This window comes from Capronia epimyces, assembly GCF_000585565.1.
Source record: "Capronia epimyces CBS 606.96 chromosome Unknown aczIQ-supercont1.1, whole genome shotgun sequence".
NCBI lineage: Eukaryota > Fungi > Ascomycota > Eurotiomycetes > Chaetothyriales > Herpotrichiellaceae > Capronia > Capronia epimyces.
In genome coordinates this window covers 2,423,293-2,440,565 of record NW_006912904.1, presented here as the reverse complement: position 1 = coordinate 2,440,565, position 17,273 = coordinate 2,423,293, and the positions used below count along the sequence as shown (strand labels likewise).

The following is a 17,273-nucleotide window of genomic DNA, read 5'->3' as shown; positions in this document are numbered from 1 at the left end:
GTCCTGCTATCTCCACCTGGGCCTGTGAATTGTGTCGACTAAGAAAGGATGACGGTAGAGAAGGGCGACTAAGTACTAAATCAAGTTCAAAGTAGTCAGAAGAGATCAGAAGAGGTCAGAATAGGCTGTAATAGGTTAGACCCGTCAGAATAAGTCAGAACAGGCTGGATTAGGTTAGATCTGATCAGAGTAGGGCTCGTTGCAAAGTGTGGCAGAAAGACCAAGATGGAAGCACTGTCGCCGGCGATGGTTTCATTGGACGAGACTGCTGTAACCAGATACCTTCAGCAGTAGCGGTGGTGATGTGGTGATGGCGGGTTGGAATGAGAGTTGGTACGGAGTACTTTGCCTTCTCCCGCTGGCGCCGCTGCTATAATATTCCTGGCCCTGAGGCTCCTTAGGCTACCCTCTCTTCCTGGCCCCCGCATCCTCCACCAATGCGACCTCAACTGGCCTTTCTCCAGGTTAGCAATTTTCTTTCACTCTCTTCGTACAGGAGGGAAGTCGATTCATTATAAGAGCGGCACGTTTGGGCCGAGTCGTATGTGAGCTCCAGGCAGTTTCTAGTACTCATCTTTGCTTGCCAAGGTTGTGGAGTATGTACGGAGCCTGGCACACTTCTCTCCCTGCCACTTGCTTATAACGCAGTTGAGACATCACTGGCCACGCTTCTCTCCCTCAACATGTCAGCCGAATCTCAGCCCATATCTGCAGACCAATTCGCCCTTGCCATCCATGATCTGCCTATCGAAAACCTGTACTCGAAAGCCCAGGAACTCTCAAACTCGATCTCCCACCTCGAACGCTCAAACCAACAACTGCAACAGTACATCGACAGTATCCGCTCAGACACTACTCTACCAGAAAGTACGAGGCAAGAGGGAGACAAAGACTGCGCAGATGCCATTCAAGAAAATAATATCGTGATTGAGCGGCAAAAGGAGAGAATAGGGCTGTTGAAGCGTGAGGTGGAAAGACGAGGGGGAAGATGGCATGAGGCGGACAGTAGCGGAAAGGTGAACGGCAATTCCGAAGAAGCAGTGAACAATGGGAGCACTACCGAGGCAGGTAGAAGCACAGGTGGCAGACTCACAGACGAGGAGCTGAGAAGACAGATGACGGAACGACTGGGTGAGGACGACGATGAAGGCGATGGCTTGCACCTTTAATGAGCAGGATCCCGATACATGTCTCTCAAGAACCATTAACCACTCCCAGGAAAGCACATCAATCGTCGCCTCCAACATACCTCCAACATACTTAGTGCACCACTCGACACAGGAGCATCCATCCCTGCTTTCATGCGGGCTTACGATTACATTCCGACGGCTGCATGGGTCTACGCCTACTAGACATTTAGGGAACGTGCCTTGCTGTGTGCCCATGGGAATCGAACTACCAGTTTCGTAAATCCCGGCTCGGTTCTAGGTGGAAAACTCTCATGGTCTGTAAACATGAGTCACGATAGAGGTACACATATCCGTACATCAAACTTTCGAGACACGAAGGAAATAGCCCAACTGCTTACGGAGCCTGGCGCCTAAGACAAAGGAGGAAGGGGGCGGAGATCGATCCAGAACTACGAATCTGTAGCCGTGCTTCGGCTGACTTCATCGCAAATACGAACCATCACCAATCATCCTACAATAGAAGTCCAACTCGGAGCCAGAAGAGGCCGACTCGCTGACTAAAACCATCCGGACGCCGAGTCACGTGGCAGGCTGAGGCCAAATGCTCTGACATGCCCCATTCAACCGTCATAGACTTTTGTCTCGTTCTTTGTACAGTACCAGACTGTCCCTCTCACAGGCCACCCCGTTTCACATGCGGGATTAAACACTAATTTCGCCCGGATTGACGAGGATTCGTTCCGAGACCTCAATATGTTCCCGCTGGCCGACCCGCTTGTCTGTGACTACATTATCAGCATCCAAACGGTGCCCATGACGTTTTTGGTGGATTCCAGCCATGTTGCGGGTTGCCTTATAATCTCAGCATACGACAGGGAACCTCATGGTCTGCGGTGATAAGTTCTGACAGGTAGACCGGGCCTCCTTCCATCCTGCTATACTCTTGTCAATTCACAATGGCCGAACTGTTTCGGGACACTGTTGCTGGTCAGCTATTGCGGCTAATCACGGGCAAAAGAATTCTTCAGTACCCTGAAGAACGAGACGCGTCCATATGGCAGAAGTATGTTAACCTCGAAAAGTCTACCAACATGGCCATGCATGGCAGCACCGATCCGCCTGCCGCAGAGGAAACGGGAGAGCTTGCTACACGTGCTCCGTCTTATGACAGGGCGCATCGCCATTCAGAACAATCGCCTTCTTCGAGCTCGTCGTCAACAACGTTCGAGGATGGCAATGGCCTTGTCAATACCGTCAGTGAACAAAAAGTCGATGTAGAGAACGGACGAGTCGCAGATATTGTCGATTGGTATGGGCCGGACGATCCTGAAAACCCCCAAAACTGGAGCATAACCAAAAAAATCTTGGTCACATTCGAAATCTGCCTACTCACGTTCTCAGTCTACGTTGGGTCAGCCATCTACACGGCCGGGATCCCGGATGTCAGCAGAACCTTTGGAGTCAGTGAAGTGGCTGCCACTCTTGGTCTCACTCTCTTCGTCCTAGGCTATGCTATTGGTCCAATGCTCTGGTCTCCTATGTCGGAGGTTCCTCAGATCGGTCGCGGCCCGATTTACATCGGAACCCTTGCGCTTTTCGTCATCTTGCAAGTTCCCACCGCATTGGCGACCAACTTCGGCATGCTTTTGGCGTTCCGCTTTCTCACCGGCTTTATTGGGTCTCCTTCATTGGCGACCGGCGGCGCTTCTATTGCTGACATGTATACACCGTCCAAGCGGACGTATGGCATGGCCGTGTGGGGTATTGGCGCAGTGTGCGGCCCGGTCCTAGGTCCTCTCATCGGCGGGTTCGCGGCCGAGGCCAAGGGGTGGAAATGGACAATCTGGGAGCTCATGTGGCTGTCTGGCTTTACCCTCGTGCTTTTGACCTTTCTCATGCCCGAGACTTCATCGGCCAATATCCTCTATCGACGTACGATGCGACTCCGCAGGCTGACGAGCAACGGGAAACTGATATGCGAGCCTCAACTCATCGGGGAACAGATGACCGGAAAGGACATTGTCATGATGGTCCTGGTCCGGCCGTTCACGTTATCATTTACAGAACCCATGGTTTTCCTCTTGAACATGTACATTGCTCTCATCTACGGCCTCCTGTACATCTGGTTCGAGAGCTTTCCAATCGTGTTCTCCGGAATCTACCACTTCAGCCTTGGACTCGAAGGGACCGCATTCCTGGGCATCTTTGTCGGGGTCTTGATTACTCTCCCGCCATTTGTCTGGTACCAGATGAAGTACATTGAGCCCAAATTCAACGACAAAGGCGAACTGCAGCCCGAGTGGCGACTTCCTCCGGCATTTGTTGGCGCGTTTGCCATTCCCATCTGCATGTTCTGGTTCGGATGGTCAGCCAGACCGGACATACATTGGATCATGCCCATCATTGGCACGGGCTTTTTCAGCATTGGAGCTTTTCTGCTCTTTAACAGTGCACTCAACTATTTGGCAGATGCCTATCCCTTGCATGCGGCGAGCGTGTTAGCAGGGAACGACTTGTTTCGATCCTCAATTGGCGCTGGGTTCCCGCTCTTTGCGTCAGCCATGTACAAGAAGCTTGGGGTCAATTGGGCCAGCTCTACGCTTGGGTTCCTCGCGATTGCATTCATTCCAATCCCTTTTTTGTTGTTCAAGGTCAGTTTCAGGCTTTCATAGCTTTTGATCATGGCTAACAAATTGCAGTTCGGCGAGCGATTGAGAAGAGCTAGCAGATATGCTCAGAAGGACTACTAGACCATCCGTGGTCCTGGATGAATGAACCGCTGGACGGAGATTGACTCAATAGAAGCAAGACCTGCGCACCTGTTAGCACAGCGTTCACTTTGGATTGACACTTTAATGCATATCATTGCTGGATGGCCTGTCGAGCAGGGGTCTACGATTATTCCTGACGAAACGAATAGAAGGAGTTCATGGGTTCTTGTAATCACATCTGAGAAGTGAGAGTGCTTGGGGAGCAGTAGAAGCATCCAGATTTTCTTGTGGGCAGTATCGTGGGCTTACTGCATCTACAAGAAGCTCGATATCTCTCCGTACTCCGTACCTACCTATAGGTGCTTGGGTGCTATTTACCTTAGATAGTATTCTCCGCTCTCCAGAGTCGGCTGGGGTCCAAGGCTTGGGCTTAGGGGCTTATTGGTACCTAGGAGGTGGTAGGCTCGGGCTTAGGCTTAGGCTCAGGCTCCGGAATGACATCATGGTCCTCTCCGCTCCACCATATCGGGATGATGCAGGCTGCAACGAAACTAAACCCATCGCGGAGCATCAACAGCCTATTATTGCAGTCATCGGATCTAGATCTCCTCCCGAAAGCGCATCCTCACAACTCGGCATCTAACCTTCGAGGATTCCAACATGACCTTACCGATGTGAGGCATATTCACATTGCTCTAAGCACACCACACGTTCATACCTACCTACCTACCTAGGTACTCCGTACATTTAAGCAATTCCCTTCCATCCATTCCCGCCACTTGTGAAATGGATGCCCGCTGCGAAGAGATCGCTCGAGTCAGCTACACCAACTTCGGCCTCAGCCTGTACGTATTCAACGCAGCCTCAGCTTCAGCTTCACTTCCACCCCCGGGCTGCCCTGAGCCTGAGCCTGAACCTGAGCCTGAACCTGAACCTGAGCCTGAGCCATTGAATGCCCTCTCACCCACCCTCTCCTTCGCACATGCTATACAGTACAGTGCAGCGCAGTGCAGCCAAGTGTTCTAACATACCTTTAATGCAGGTTCATCCTCGTCGGCATCCTCGTCTCCTACCTACCACAACACATCCGCATTATTCGCCTGCGCTCCTCGTTTGGCCTGTCGCCATATTTCGTCCTCCTCGGCGCGACGAGCGGAACATGTGCCTTTGCAAATATTCTGGTCTTGCCTAGGAGCCGCGCCGACATAGCCTGCTGTCGCGTCGTCGACCAGTTTGCTTGTCTGGCTGGTCTGCTGGGGATTGCGCAGGTCGGGGTCCAATGGAGTTGTTTCACCGTCATGTAAGTGCGGTGCTGTGCTGTGCTGTGCTGTACAACGCAACGCAGTGCAAGTTGCGGTTGTCTCGTGCTTACTTCTGGTCCAAATGTGTCCAATGCCCAGCCCTGGCTGGCGCACTGTAATGAGCTGCATGACAGTCGGATGGGGGATGCTATTTTTTCTGGGTCCTGACTCTAACTCTGCAACTACAGTCTCCTCCTGTTCCTCATCTTCTTTCCTCGACCTAATACCCCAGCCGAGATCGAGGCCGAGACCGAATCTAGCCCTGATACGGACTCCCTCAAAGTAGGCGAACTCGGCCCGTCGTACCGCACCGCATTACTGGTGACGGGTGTCGCGGTTCTGCACGCCGCGATCATCGCCATCCTCAGCTTCTACTTCGTTTACGCACGCCCGAGCCATGCACAGGGCTGGGCGAATTTCCTCGGCATCTTCTCCACCGTTCTCGCGTCCATCCAATATTTCCCTCAGATCTATACAACCTATATGCTGAAGAGAGTGGGCAGTCTGAGTATTCCCATGATGTGTATCCAGACGCCAGGCAGTTTTGTCTGGGCAGCCAGCCTGGCCGCCCGGTTGGGCAGCGAAGGCTGGAGCGCATGGGGCGTCTACGTTGTCACGGGTTGTTTGCAGGGCACGCTGCTGGTGATGGGGAGTTACTTTGAGATCATGCATCACAAAAGAGAGAGGAAGGAGTTACAAGCAAGAATGGCGCACTCCAACGGCAGTATGGAGAGTCAGACCGAGGCCGATCCTGATCCGCCTCCGTATGTGTCTGAAGAGACTCCTTTGTTGTTGAGGTCCGAAGATTGAAATGCATACCTCTATTCCATTGACCATCCCAGACTTCTCCAGGAGCCCATCAATGTCTGTCCGATTCTTTTCTATTCGAACACCCTAGGCATTAATTTAGAGGAAAGCAGGTCTCTTCATTGGGATAGCGCTCGTGTCGGCGGCTCCTCAGGAGCATGGTGCTTGCCGTCGGCCATGGCCGTCATTTCTTCCAAGGCCTTGTCTGTACATGTGGCGGCATTGGCCGTTGTTGATTGACCAGTCTCGGCGTCGGAGGGTTGCGTGTGGTCGAGTCGCATGCCGTACTTTGCATAGTCGAAATCCTCCAGGGTGGTGAGCAGCTCGGCCCAGCCGTCGCCGATCTCGCCGACCTGACCGGGACTTCCAGCTATGGGAATGCCCTCTGCATGCTCGATGTCGTCTTCCTTGTGTTCGCCGGTGCGACCTGCGAGCACCTCGTCCTCTCTTCCACGGTAGATGTCCAACAACTGTGGGTGAGGACACCAGACGACGCGCATGCCTGCCCTGCGCCCGGCCTCGACACCGGGCACACTGTCCTCGAAGACGAGACATTCGCTCGGCTCGATGACCCTGGCGTCGGGATCCTCGGCCGCGACCGTATCGTTGATGGCCTGCAGCGCCAGCAGATAGATGTCCGGCAACGGCTTGCCGCGGCCCTTGGGGATGCGCGGGTCGTCGCCCAGAACCTTATGGCTGTCGGGAAAGACGCTGAACAGGGCCTGCAGGTTGGCCGTCTTGATCTCGTAGTTTCTGGTCTGCGAGCTGGTGGCTAGGGCCAACTGGACTTTTTCCTTTTGTTTGTTGCTGTTGTTGTTGTCATTATCATTATTACTGTTCTTTTTCGTTATTGACTGTTGTGCTGTTCCGACTCTCGTCGTCGTCGTCGTCGACCCGTCACCCTCGGCTTCGGATTCGGAGTCGGCGCTGTATGCATTCTGCAGCCGGCGCAGCAGATCCTCCACGCCCGGGAGCGGCCTGCAGTGCTGGAACGCCACGGCCTGCAACTCGCCCACGCGCTGCAAAAACCGTTCCTGCGAAATATCCAGCCGCGCCCAGTCTTGGAAGATCTTGCCCGCCGCCGGGCCCGGCCGGCCCTGCAGCTGCGCCTTGATGTGCCACGGTAGGTCGGGTCGGCCGTTCTCGCGCAGGATCGTGTTCGTCACTTCCGTGTACTTGTCCTCCGAGTCGATCAGCAGTCCATCCATGTCGAAAATGCACGCGCGTATGGGTGGGAACCTGTAGGTTTCGTCAGTCTGACATTCGCCGAGCCCTCGAGAGGTCATGCTATGTGTAGAGTGTAGATAGAGACGGCGGCTGGTATGGGTTGGGCTGGGTTGGACTAATCTGGTCTGGGTTGGTTTGGGCAGGGCAGGTCTGGGTTGGTTTGGGCTGGTCTGGTCTGGTCTGGTCTAGTCGAGCTTGTGCAATGAATGGCAAGGCAATAGCAACGAACGGGCAAGAGAGAGAAAACAGAACAGACAGACAGAGAGATATGCATACCCTGACCGACTCGCTCCAGCCGGGATAGAAGAGCCCATGATGGGCTAAGGCGTGTGCGTATGTTCAGATTAGGTAGGTTACAGTAGGTACCTAAGGTAGGTGTAGGTAGGTACTGTACATATGTACGGGTATCCTAGTAGAGGTAGGTGGTAGGTACTCTGTGGCAGTCTGTAATTCAAAAAAGATCAACTGCGGGTTGGGGGGTGGGGTGTGCGGTGTGCGGTGCGGGCTGTTTATCTCGATCACAGATCAAGATTCTCACAATGGTGATCATGAGGGGCAGGCTTAGACTTAGGAGCCTTATTACGTATTATTAGGCTGAGGAAAGCCTGCAGGTTCGGCTAAGGAGGCTTTTACTCCATCATCTCGGGACTTTTGTACCGTTCACTCTCCGTATCCGTACCTTGCAGAGACCAGGCCCAAGCTTGATCTTGACCCTGCACCGCGGTCCTGACAAGGATATACCTTCAACATTATTAGGTACCTACCTACCAAGATTGCTCACCAAAGCGAAGGGCATGGGCAAGGGCAATCGCTCTGCCTTGGTCTGCTCATCACCCCAGGCTCTGGTTCCGCTCCGCCGCGTCTATGCGCTAACCTGATGGTTTTGCAAGGATATACTAGAAGTACGGAGTATCGCAGTAGGTATCCGTCCATCAATATGTACGGATATATGATTAATATTCTCCTTTCGACTAATTTATCGTGCAGGGGCTATGTTCAGCCATGGCCGTGGTAGCCTCGCCTCGCCTCGCCCATTTTCCACCATCACATGTATGGATATGCAGATGGCATAAGCGTGCAGGACCTGCTCGACCGCTTCCTGCTTCCTCCTTCCTCCTTCCTGCTTCCCGCTTCTCTCGACCGCTGCGCTCCGCTCAGCGGCGCTCCGCTCAGTCCACGCGCAGACCGGCTTCCTTGAGGAGCGGAAGGATCTTAGTGGCGAAATGATCAAAGTCGATTTTCCAGTCGTAAAAGCCAAGCTGCACGCCGTCGATGCCCACCTTGTGCAGGGCGGCCAGCTGCTCGACCACCTGCTCAGGCGAGCCGATGACCTCGATGTTACCGCCCAGATTGTACCCCTGCTTATGGCGGCCGTCCAGGCGACCCTTCCACGCGTGAGCGTCACTATCATACCCCTTGTGGCCGAATTTGCTGTCCCCCGGCGCCTTCTTCTCCTGGCCGTCCACGATGGCCTGTAGGTAGGCGTCAGTCTCCTCGGGCGTGTCGCGTGAAACGATGACGGGATTGATCAGCGTCTTGACCGTGCGCCCCCTCGCCTTGGCTGCGTTCTTGATCGTGGCGATATGGTCCGGCAGCGTGGCGAGGGCACTCTCGATGGCTGCGCCGCCAGGCGAGGTGATGAAGACCAGGTCGGAGTAGCGGGTGGCGAAGTCGATCCCGGCCGGAGACCCCGTGGCGTTCACCAGCACAGGCCGACCGTAGAGAGGTTTGGGCGTGATCCACGCATTCTCCAGCTTCCAGGGAGACACGCGACCCTCGTACGTGAGGTTCTCCGTCTCCCCCCACAGGCTGTTCACCACGTCGAAGAGCTCGCCGGCCATCTCGTACCGCTTGTCGTGCTCAATGCGATTCCACCCGAACATCTGGTGCTCGATCGCCCGATGGCCCGTGACGATGTTGATGCCCCAGCGGCCCTTGGAGATGTGATCTAGCGTCGCGCCGTACTTGGCAATGTGTAAGGGGTGCAGCGGACCGTACAGGACGTGAATGGTCGAGATCAGCAGAATGTTCTTCGTCACGGCCGCCATGGCGCCGAGGGCGATGAAGGCATCCAGCGAAGCCTCGCCGTCGTAGCCGCCTTTAGGCAGCCATTGAGTGCGGCTGAAGGCGATGTCAAACCCCAGCGCATCGGCCTTCTTGACAATGTCTACATTATAGTCAAACTTCCAGCTGTTGCTGGTGGGATAGTTGGAGATTTTCCGGTCCTGCAAGTCCAGGAACACTCCCAGCAGCAACGGCTGACGCGCCGACCGGCTCAGCGGGCTGTCCTCAAAGTCGAGTGGTGTCTTGAGGGTCGGGCCGCCCTCTCTTACCGACACAGCAGCCATGGTTATGATTATGACCGCAAAAGAAAGCTGGGGTGGCCGGCCCGACCGACGTACCTTGGCCGTTTTATCTCCTTTCCGACGCTGTTGTCTCGATCATCCAAATTCTCCTGCTTATGGCGCCTTCGGACCAGAGTCCGAAGTGTGTCGGCTCCAGATATGCACACAGTCGCTACTGAGATGCTGTGATTGGAGCTAGAGTAGATGGCGTGCGATGAGGTGCCCATGTCGCCTGTATGATAGTGAGATGGCCAAAGAAAACAGTACAGCGTGAGTGGGACCTGGACATCGTTAACGCGACGTCTCCCAGACTGAGCGGAAGGAACGGCATGAAGCATGCATGCTATAGTGTGCATACTACGAGTACACATCGCAAGCAACACGGCATGCGTAGCCCAAGGCTGAGTTAGTAATCAATCGAACCTCCACGAATCGAACCTCCAACGGATCGAACCTCCAACGGAATCATGCGGCCACCAAAGAGACAAGAGGCCGATTCATACATATGCCTACGCGCGGGAATTGATCACGATCACAGAGCACAGAGCACATCGGGTTTATCATCAGTTGCGAAGGACAAGCTTAGATCGATCCCGTCGCAAGAGATACCCTTCAAGAGAGGAATTAAGTTTCATCCAGCCTTGCTCCAACCAAGCTTGCTGGCCCTGATGATTTCTCTCCACATACCCTCGTCCTCGTCACCCCTGTCCCCTACTGTCTTTTGACTCTTGTGTTTCCGACAACTCACAATTGTTTTGCCACGCCCTGCTATGCCTTCCACTTTGTTCCATTGTGATATGCATCTGATCAAGCCTTCCGCCTCAGGGCTTTCCTCCTACACCATTGTTAGTCCTGGTCACCGCCAACGGGATGCGGATGCGGATGCAATATTCAACTTACTGGTCTCTCCTGTCCCACCACCACAATGCGAATGTGGTTACGGCGAATAGAAGGATATTCACCTGGGAGAAGATGTATCCTTTGTGATATTCTGGGGCCTTTGTCGTAGGCCATACCAGGATCGGTATCCTAGGAGAGTCAGCATTGCCTCTATTAGACACAAGGAGCCCACATACCATGCATTGAAAGCGCATGAGATGGCCAACATTGACGCAATCACAAATGCTCGTTCTTCCGCGTCTTCGCGGCATATCTCATTGGCCCAAGAAAAAACCAGCGGGGACACGGCGACTTGAGCGTATCCTGTGCTCACTGCAGCCCATTTATATGCCTTTGGAGAGTCCCATATGACAAAGGCAAACTGAATCGCGAATTGGAACAAGCATTGTCCGACAATGATTGGCATGCGCGTCTGCAATGCATCTGACAGGAAGGAATAGAACCACACAAAGAAGATCCCGACTCCAGGATTGATCGTAGATAGCAAGTTCACTCGGTAGGTGCTGTATTCCTTCAAGCTCTTGATCCAGAGAGTGTATGCCCCATTCGTGGATGCCGAACTGCTGAATTGCCAAGGAAGCTGGAAGAAGACCAAGGCCCAGAAATGCCATCGGCCAAAGAACCGTTGGATGGTCTTCCAGCCACTAAATCCGGTGGGCGGCTTGCCTCCAATCCGAGCCATCCGCAACCGGGCCAATTTCTTTTCTTCCTCAGAGAGGAACCAGGACTTGGTCTTGTCTGGTGTGCTGGGGAAAAAGATGAACCCAAAGATGGCCACGGGGAACGTGGAAATGGCACACACAATGAAAAGCCATCTCCATCCGGGCAGGCCATTCACCCCGTCGAGATGTCGGATCACCCCGCTTGCCATGAAACCGGTGCTCATCATACCCAGTCCAGTGGATATGTAAAAGATGCCAGCACGTCGCCCCAATTCATCGGACCGATACCATGACCCCAGCACGTAATGAATCGAAGTGAAGAAGGTGCTCTCAAACGCTCCCACCAGGAATCGATAGGCCGCCAACTCGGCGAACGAGTTGGCTCGGTATTGTAGCAGAGTAAAGACCCCCCACATGAAGTCGCACGCCGGGATGACAAAACGGTATTTCGCAGCCAGTAGAGTGAGCGGGATCATGAAGACCGTGTAGGCGACATTGTAGATGGTTTGTAGCTGGACCAACTGGTTGCCATAGAAGCCCAGGTCCTCCTTCATCCCGCTCACGTAGGCATTCGTCAAGTTGCCATTGTCAATATACTTTGTCCAGAATCCGAGAAAGGCGTAGGAGAGGATCAGGAGGTCCATCTTGAGCAGGAGCTTTCGTTCGGCAGGAGTGTCTGAATCTGCATACCACTGGTACCATTGTCGCTTCACCCGGCTTCGGCCAGCCAAATAGTCGGCACGGCCATGGTGCTCTTGGTCAGACTCTTCGACTTCGGCTGCAAGCGTATATGGTGTTTCGTCCTTAGAGGACGCTTTCACAGCGACCGCCACGGGCTCGCTTCCAACAATGGACATGTTTCGGAGTCTGCAGCAGAGGTGCAGGGAGCACTCTCGGTTCCATCCCTACGGTACCAAGACCACTTATAAGGCATCTGAGGAAGCATGGCATCACTTGTTAGGGCATTGATGCAATATACCTGTCGCATGGCGCACGAGATGGTGCTCTCTGAATTCCCCACGATTGGCTCCGCAGATCGTTATCCAGAGCTAAGTTTTCATGGAGTTCTGGACTGCGCCGCTTAACAGTAGTCGCCTACCAAATCGGGGTATTCGAAGGCTTAGGGGCCGACACGACGGCTTGCTAGTCAACTGGTTGTTTCCCCCGAACTGCTTGACAACCATGAAGACGCGAGGGCCGCAGGAAGCACACCATATTCAGATGGCGGTCTAAACAGCCAACGTGAAGACAACCAGAACGTCTCACTGGTAGCATAGTATTCGTGACAAGCCGGAGATGCCAAAGCTGGGCTCTCTTGATCGCTGACAGACTGGCTGATGCTGACCAACACGTGTGAGGCGAGAGAGTGACAAGAGATGTAAGAAGAGTTCCGGTTTCGGTGGCTGTACGGAGTCCGGGGTACTCCTAGTGGATGCATATCACGTGGTCACCACCGCGGTACCTCACGTGGCCTGCGAAACCGTTCGAATATCGAACACCGAATATCGAATATCTGTACCGTGTATCCGTACACCCATCACAGGTGTTCAATGAGAAATGGGACTTTAGTACAAGGTCACAGACCATGTCCTTCAACTTCAAAGCCGCAGGGCCCAAGACTCGCCCGGACCCTGCAAAGCCTCCGGCCGGTGCGACGCACCCGTCGCCTACGGACGCTACGCCTCTTCCACCAGCATGGTCGGCGTCACGGCGGTCCTCGAGTTCCTCGACAGCCTCGTTCCATTCTGCGCGGTTTCCGGCCGACGAAGAGAGCCGCATGGTCTCGTCCTCCCACGAGATCAAATCACAGGCCAACCTGCAATTTGCGAAGCACGACTACTCCTCAGCGATCGGCACCTATGACCGGGCACTGGCAGAACTGCCTAACTATCTGGACTACGAGATGGCCGTGTTGCATAGTAACATAGCGGCATGTCATTTGAAGCTGGAGCAATGGAAAGAGGCCGTCGAAAGCTGTGAGAAAGGGCTGGAGGGTCTGGAGAGGGAACTGCCCACGAAACCCAAGGCGAAATCCAAAGCAAAGAAAGATGCTGGTGCAAAGACACGGAAGGGACCAGAAAACAGACCGAGGTTGAATTCTGATAGTGACACTGAGTCTGAATCGGCGTCCTCGCCCCGCATACCAGACACCACTCCGCAAAATCAAGACGATGCTGTGGTCGAACTCCCTTCTGACGCGGACGAAACTGCCACTCTCGCGGCCCTGGAATCTTTACAACTTTCCGATGCCCGCAAGGCAGACATCCACCGAATCCGCACCAAACTCCTCCTCCGTCGTGCTCGCGCCCGATCTTCTGTTGAACCACAAAACTGGTCCAATTTGTCCGCTGCGCTGGAAGACTACAAGACGCTATCGGCGCCCGAATACTTCACCGGTCTCCCGTTGGCGGACCAGAAAACGGTACGGCAAGCGCTTGTGACACTACCACCGCGCGTGAACAAGGCCAAGGAGCAGGAAGTCGGCGATATGATGGGCAAGTTGAAGGAACTGGGGAATGGCCTGTTGAAGCCGTTCGGACTGAGCACGGATAACTTCAATGTCGTGCAGGGCGAGGGAGGCGGGTACAGTCTCAGTTTCGACGGCGCCGCCGGAAAAAAGTAATGCTCATGCTGGATGTTTGGAAGAACCCGATCTATCAACGGCTCGGTCCAAGATGGAGTCAGCAGGGCCTTGAATGAGAGTGAGAGCGGCGGAAGCATATCCTCGGACGTATCGTATCATATCTCATGTGAAAATGAGGTGTCGAAGGTTTCTTACATGCATGGCACTGGATCTGCGGATCATTGACGACTTAAATCTTACGACTGAAGACTTGTTTCTCTTTCAATCCATGGATCTGCAATACGTACCTGTAAGCCTGCCCTAAACTAACCAATAGGTACCTGCAAGCCTGCCCTGAACTAACCCATATTCAATATTGGGGGTTGCAATATTCTGCAACCCTGTTCCGGCTTAGCGTGAGCAGCCTCGTCCATCCTCCACCGCTCCCAGATGCGAGTACCTAGGTACTGGTACCAGGTACCTGCCTACCTACTTTATGCATCGTATCAGTGCCCTAAGGGTGTTGTAGATGTGTGAAGATACAATGCGAAGATACATTTCATAGTCTAGGTAGTGGCTAGGTATTGATCCGATCCTCTGACCAATAGCTACTGAATAGGGGCCTTGTGGAGTATAGAGTATGGAGTATGAAGTATGGAGTATGAGCATAGAGTATCCAGTATGGAGTATGGAGTATGGAGCACAGGTCCAGAATCCCTCGCATCAAGTCCAAGTCCAAGTCCAAGCCCTAATCCTAATTCAGGAGGATTTGATTTCCATGGCTTTTGTCACGCTGTCGTTGTTACCGGGGTCGCCTTTTGGGGCTGTCCTCGTCGTGCTTGTTTGTAGTGAGGGCGGGGTGAGGGTGAGGGTGAGGACTAGTATACAAGTGCTGATATTACGATGGTTGGTGAATGAGATCCCGTAGTCTGTAAAGAGGAGAGGGAGGTCAACATACCATGGCGTGGCATGCCCTGCTTTTCATCGATGAGCTTGAATGGTCTGCCAACACCAACACCAACACCAACACCAACACCAACACCGACACCGACACCGACACCGACACCGAGTCCGAGTCCGGGTCCCGAGTCGAGGCAGGCGATACAGGCACAGAGCATGATGTAGCATAGCATAGCATAGCATAGACGATCTGAAATCATCTCATCTCATCTCAACTATGGGATAGGGTGTGGTGTGGTGTGGTGTGATCTACGTACGCCTGTCATTGAGCGAAGAGCGAACATGAACATAAGCAGTGTCACGCCCACCCCTCTTGACGGACCTTCATACTTACCTTCACCTTCACCTTGGTCTTGGTCTTGGTTTTGACCTTGACCTTGACCTTGACCTTGACCTTGACCTTGACCTTGACCTTGACCTTGACCTTGACCTTGACCTTGACCTTGACCTTCTCTACGTGCATAGTTGACAGGAATCTTGATCACAGACCTGCCTAGCCTCATAACTTAAGTAACTAGGCAATAGCGACGTTCGCTGGCTTGTCGTGTCCATAGACATGATATCCAATCCATACTTTCTGAAGCACAAGCAGCATGGTGAAGTGGACAAAGATATCAATGTGACTGGGCTACTGCCGACTATACCATACTCGGTATCGTACGATCTGAGTTGGCTACCATATACTTGGCTACGAGTATGACCGTCGAGAAGCAGAAGAAGCAATGGAAGAGGAGGAACAAGCAAGGAGGGTTTGTCTTGTTTTCATTGTGAGGGTCCTGCCCTGGCACTGTGGTGCTTCTAGCTCAGCTCTCTGTAGAGCACAGTGCCTCAATTCCTCCAGAAAACCACCAAGCTCCTGTCCATGTGTGTCTCGTACCCAAAGCCCATTGCCGATGCAAATGCAAGAGCAAAAAACCGCCGCCAATTCCCAGGGGTATCACTAATCATAACATCATGTCTCATGTCGTTAGCCGTAGCTTGCATGTGCGGGTCTTTCAGAGCCTCATGGCTCTTGTGCTGTGTGTCGAATGTGAGAAAAAAAGAAGTTGCAAAATGTCTTTGGCCACCAAGCTGCTCAAGGGTTGGAGTTGGTCTGGGGGTTGGTCTGGTAATCGCCCTCAGATTGGGTGGAGCCACTGGAGTTTGTACGGCCTTGAGGCATGCTGGAGGGGGCTGTGTCATAGTAACCCTGTTGCGGAAAGTCATCGTGGAACTCAGGATCTTCGTCTGGCATATTCGGGTCGACCGGCAGATCCCGCTGAAAGTTGACGTTCGGATCTAACAAGCTGTCGGGAGCCCATGCTAGCAACTGGTGGGGAAAGAGTTGTGCTTGAGGTAGTGATCCTGTGGGTTCGGCTGCAGGAGACCCGATCGACAGACGTGCGTGGCCTACAGCACCAAGATTGACCCTGCCGTACGGGTTCCACTGATGAGGCATTGTTGGCATTGACCCGGGGTACGGAAAGTTGGGTGGCTGACTGTGAGGAGCGCCATGATTTAAGGCTTGGGGGTAGTAGTGTTGTGGTGCAGAGGGACCTGTGGGTATGAATGCCGTCGTGTGGCTCCCCTGCATTGACTGGAATCGCCCCATGTTGGGGTCCTGCATACTCGTGCTCCTGCTTCCTGCTCTAGGGGCAGGTGAGAGCTGCATCTGTGGTGTTTGTGGTTGCTGCATGCCCAACGGGCGTCGCTGGGTAGCCATTGGCTGTGGGGTGGCAGGAGGTGCCAGTTGCTGAGTGGTCTGAGAAGCCAGGTTGTTGTCTACCTGCGCCCCTGTGGTCTGCTCTCTCTTGGAGCGTTTGGCACTCTTCTCATCCTCCTTCTCTGCCTGTCTTCCTCTCTTCAGAGACTCGGCCTTCTTCTGGTTCAGGAGTCGGTTGGATGCAACTCGTTTCGAGCTGCGGAGGGGGTCATCGACCAGCTTGACGCGGAATGGGACGTCAAAAAGGTGCTTGCAGATGGACTTTGATGTTGCCATGGCCTGGGCCAGGTGGTCGAATCGTTCCGCGAATGTCCAGTGCTCGTTCTTGCCTCTCGCCTTTCCTGGCTCCCATGCCTCGACCAAATTCTCGGTCGTCCCTGCCCGCCGAATGCAGTCTTCCAACAGCTCCCAACACATCACCTCCACAAGATGGTTGTTGTGGTCCTCCTTGATGAACTTTTCCTTCATCTTTGCTCCCTCCTCACTGTTCTGAGGCACTGACTTGAACGCCTTGAACAGGACTCGGACGTGGGCGCGCTTCTGCGCCGGTGTCCGAGGAATCGTCCCATCCTGCTGCCCCGTTGTGGGCAACAGGACCTCACGGTACTTGCGTGCCGTGAGCTCATCTCCGAAGATTGTTGCCGAGTCAATTGCTTGACCCGACATCAACTCCGTCGACGAGGGGAGATCCTCGGCCTCCAAGTCGACAAAGCCAGCAACGCCCTGCTGGTCGGCAGCGATGGTTTGGGCCTGGCCAAAGACCCGGGCGGCATCGAGGCGAGCCTGTTGCTCCCTCAGGAGCTCTGGGCAGCTCGCTGAGTCGTGCTGGCTGGCCATTGCTGCTGCTGTGGGCGTTAATGAAGTTGATGGGGGAAGAGAAGTTGTTACTAACTTGACAACTTTTAAAGTGACGAAGCGAGATCGGAGCGCAGGTGAAGGAGGTAACCTAAATACACTCGAACCCG

General features: G+C 53.9%; 8 protein-coding genes across 8 annotated transcripts; 4 read left to right on the top strand and 4 right to left on the bottom strand.

Moving 5' to 3' along the window:
• Positions 1–683: 683 nt before the first annotated feature.
• A1O3_00892 (uncharacterized protein) lies at positions 684–1,169 on the top strand (the record flags this gene model as incomplete). Its single annotated transcript, XM_007731042.1, has 1 exon — positions 684–1,169. The coding sequence occupies one exon, from the start codon at positions 684–686 to the stop codon at positions 1,167–1,169; it is 486 nt and encodes a 161-aa protein (XP_007729232.1).
• Positions 1,170–2,086: 917 nt separating this feature from the next.
• A1O3_00891 (uncharacterized protein) lies at positions 2,087–3,880 on the top strand (the record flags this gene model as incomplete). Its single annotated transcript, XM_007731041.1, has 2 exons — positions 2,087–3,781; positions 3,830–3,880. The coding sequence occupies 2 exons, from the start codon at positions 2,087–2,089 to the stop codon at positions 3,878–3,880; spliced, it is 1,746 nt and encodes a 581-aa protein (XP_007729231.1).
• A 747-nt stretch (positions 3,881–4,627) lies between these two features.
• A1O3_00890 (uncharacterized protein) lies at positions 4,628–5,952 on the top strand (the record flags this gene model as incomplete). The annotated part of the gene is made up of 3 exons (XM_007731040.1): positions 4,628–4,686; positions 4,884–5,141; positions 5,331–5,952. The coding sequence occupies 3 exons, from the start codon at positions 4,628–4,630 to the stop codon at positions 5,950–5,952; spliced, it is 939 nt and encodes a 312-aa protein (XP_007729230.1).
• A 116-nt stretch (positions 5,953–6,068) lies between these two features.
• On the bottom strand, positions 6,069–7,157 carry A1O3_00889 (uncharacterized protein; the record flags this gene model as incomplete). Its single annotated transcript, XM_007731039.1, has 1 exon — positions 6,069–7,157. The coding sequence occupies one exon, from the start codon at positions 7,155–7,157 to the stop codon at positions 6,069–6,071; it is 1,089 nt and encodes a 362-aa protein (XP_007729229.1).
• Positions 7,158–8,345: 1,188 nt separating this feature from the next.
• Positions 8,346–9,524, bottom strand: A1O3_00888 (cytochrome P450 oxidoreductase; the record flags this gene model as incomplete). The annotated part of the gene is made up of 1 exon (XM_007731038.1): positions 8,346–9,524. The coding sequence occupies one exon, from the start codon at positions 9,522–9,524 to the stop codon at positions 8,346–8,348; it is 1,179 nt and encodes a 392-aa protein (XP_007729228.1).
• Positions 9,525–10,417: 893 nt separating this feature from the next.
• On the bottom strand, positions 10,418–11,940 carry A1O3_00887 (uncharacterized protein; the record flags this gene model as incomplete). The annotated part of the gene is made up of 2 exons (XM_007731037.1): positions 10,418–10,550; positions 10,598–11,940. The coding sequence occupies 2 exons, from the start codon at positions 11,938–11,940 to the stop codon at positions 10,418–10,420; spliced, it is 1,476 nt and encodes a 491-aa protein (XP_007729227.1).
• A 728-nt stretch (positions 11,941–12,668) lies between these two features.
• Positions 12,669–13,706, top strand: A1O3_00886 (uncharacterized protein; the record flags this gene model as incomplete). Its single annotated transcript, XM_007731036.1, has 1 exon — positions 12,669–13,706. The coding sequence occupies one exon, from the start codon at positions 12,669–12,671 to the stop codon at positions 13,704–13,706; it is 1,038 nt and encodes a 345-aa protein (XP_007729226.1).
• Positions 13,707–15,681: 1,975 nt separating this feature from the next.
• Positions 15,682–17,145, bottom strand: A1O3_00885 (uncharacterized protein; the record flags this gene model as incomplete). The annotated part of the gene is made up of 1 exon (XM_007731035.1): positions 15,682–17,145. The coding sequence occupies one exon, from the start codon at positions 17,143–17,145 to the stop codon at positions 15,682–15,684; it is 1,464 nt and encodes a 487-aa protein (XP_007729225.1).
• Positions 17,146–17,273: the final 128 nt, after the last annotated feature.